This window comes from Triticum aestivum, chromosome 2D (genome assembly GCF_018294505.1).
Source record: "Triticum aestivum cultivar Chinese Spring chromosome 2D, IWGSC CS RefSeq v2.1, whole genome shotgun sequence".
NCBI classification, from domain to species: Eukaryota; Viridiplantae; Streptophyta; class Magnoliopsida; order Poales; family Poaceae; genus Triticum; species Triticum aestivum.
The window spans coordinates 578,290,770-578,292,780 of NC_057799.1; the positions used below are offsets into that span (position 1 = coordinate 578,290,770).

At 61.4% G+C, this 2,011-nt stretch overlaps 1 protein-coding gene across 1 annotated transcript; it reads right to left on the reverse strand.

Moving 5' to 3' along the window:
- Nucleotides 1–201: 201 nt before the first annotated feature.
- LOC123050102 (26S proteasome regulatory subunit 6B homolog) lies at nucleotides 202–1,717 on the reverse strand. Its single transcript, XM_044472942.1, has one exon. The coding sequence runs from the start codon at nucleotides 1,673–1,675 to the stop codon at nucleotides 314–316; it is 1,362 nt and encodes a 453-aa protein (XP_044328877.1). The 5' UTR covers nucleotides 1,676–1,717; the 3' UTR covers nucleotides 202–313.
- Nucleotides 1,718–2,011: the final 294 nt, after the last annotated feature.

Consider the following 2,011-nt stretch of genomic DNA (forward strand, 5'->3'; position numbering starts at 1 on the left):
ACATGTAACCAAGTCTTAGTCAAGTCACAAAACATATTTTTTTAATTACACTGATCTTCACTTAAGAATCTCATGAATAAAGCGTCGACACGTCTCAATGGACTGAGAAGTCGAAATTTAGCAGTCTCGTTATATACATAACCAAAATTTGACTAAAATATGAGAGGAGACCGAATATAAATTTATAATCGAACACCCAACCTAGAGCGAGCAAGCATGTCTCTACAGCTCAACAGGTGTAAACGTGAATACATGACTCCCGTTTGATCTGAGAAGCTGAACAAAAATGACCACGACGGAACAAGTTTTTCTACTATAAGCTGTAGAACGCGAACTGGTCAGCGCCGCGGTCGATATGCTTGGCGACGGCGTGGTAGCCCTCCTCCAAGTCCTCGCGCGTCACCACGCACCGGCGGTCGCGCACGGCCCGCATGCCAGCCTCGCGGCACACGGCGTCGATGTCCGCAGCGCTCATCTCCTCGTGCCGGGCCACCAGGTCCTCCAGGTCGACGCCGCCGTCAAGGGGCATCCCCGCCGTGCACGCCTGGAACAGCCGACGTTTCTGCGCCCTCCCCGGCAGCGGGAACTCCACCCTGCGGTCCAGGCGCCCCGGCCGCAGCAGCGCCGGGTCCAGCGCGTCGGCACGGTTTGTCGCCATGATCACCCGCACGTCGGGGCACTGGTCGAAGCCGTCCATCTGCGCGAGCAGCTCCAGCAGCACCCTGTACACCTCGCGGTCGGCGGCTGAGGCGTCGTCGGAGTCGGTCCGGGCAGACGCGATGGCGTCCACCTCGTCGAAGAAGATGATGGCCGGCGCGTTGTCGCGGGCGGCCTGGAACACCTCGCGCACCATCCTGGGCCCCTCGCCCGGGTGCCTGTTCACGAACTCCGAGCCGCTCACGCGGATGAAGGCCGCCGACGTGTGATGCGCGACGGCTTTGGCCAGCATGGTCTTGCCGGTGCCCGGCGGGCCGTGCAGGAGCACGCCCCGCGGCGCCTCCACGCCGGCGCGGGCGAACAGCTCCGGGTGCGTCAGCGGCAGCTCCACGGCCTCGAGGACCTCCCGCTTCTGCTCGTCGCACCCGACCACGTCCGCGTAGGTGACGCTCGGCCTCTCGGTGGCCTTGACGAGGGGCACGGTCCAGCCGGAGTCCGGCGGCAGGACTTGGACGACCGCGAGGTTCGACATGGACAGCGCGACGTTGGCCGATGGCTTGAGGAGCGCGCGGTCCACGTCGCCGAGGACGGGCACGCAGAAGGCGAAGGGCCTGGCGCTGGTGGTGACGACGGCGTGGCCCTCGTCGATAACCTCGACTACGTGGCCGACGATGAGGGCGCCGCTGCACTTGGTCTCATGCTGGTACTCATGCTCTGCCTCCATGAGCCGGAACACGGGCAGCAGGTCCGCGATCTCGACCCGCAGGTCCTCCTCCTCGCACTCAAGCAGGTCGAGCTCCTTCTCCAGGGCCATGAACTGCCTGAACAGGTCCACGTTCTTGCCGACGTCGCCGGTGTCCAAACCGGTGCACAAATCGTCCATCAGTTCCCTGGGGATCGGCAGCCGCGGAGGCAAGGGCAGTCCCGCCGAATCGTCATGGGCAACGCCGCCGGCGCAGAGATGCTGTACGGCGAGGTCCGACAGTGGCGGGTGAAGCACTTTGGCTGACGCGGCCATCGTAGGCGTACAAGTCCTCCTTGATCTTTGCTATACGGTGGAATATTATATACGAACACTATGAACACCCTCCTGATGATACGGAACGATTTATAGACCGTGCGCGCGCGAGTCCGAATTAGTCTTCAGCTCGGAATCCAGTCCGAAGCGACCACGTACAGTTGGATTCCTACTCCGACTGGGTATCCTCTTTCGTTTCCTTGGGGGACAACTTACAAATACGGCCAGGTCCTCGTCAAACCTTCGTACCATCCGAGAGTCTCCAGACGTACCAGCGGGAATTTGCCAGCATGGGGAACTTCTACTCTTGCTGGGCAGAGCACTCGGCGGTATGCA

Bases quoted from the DNA above. Each gene is read 5' to 3' on its own strand.
- LOC123050102 (XM_044472942.1), bottom strand. From the start codon at position 1,675: ATGGCCGCGTCAGCCAAAGTGCTTCACCCGCCACTGTCGGACCTCGCC.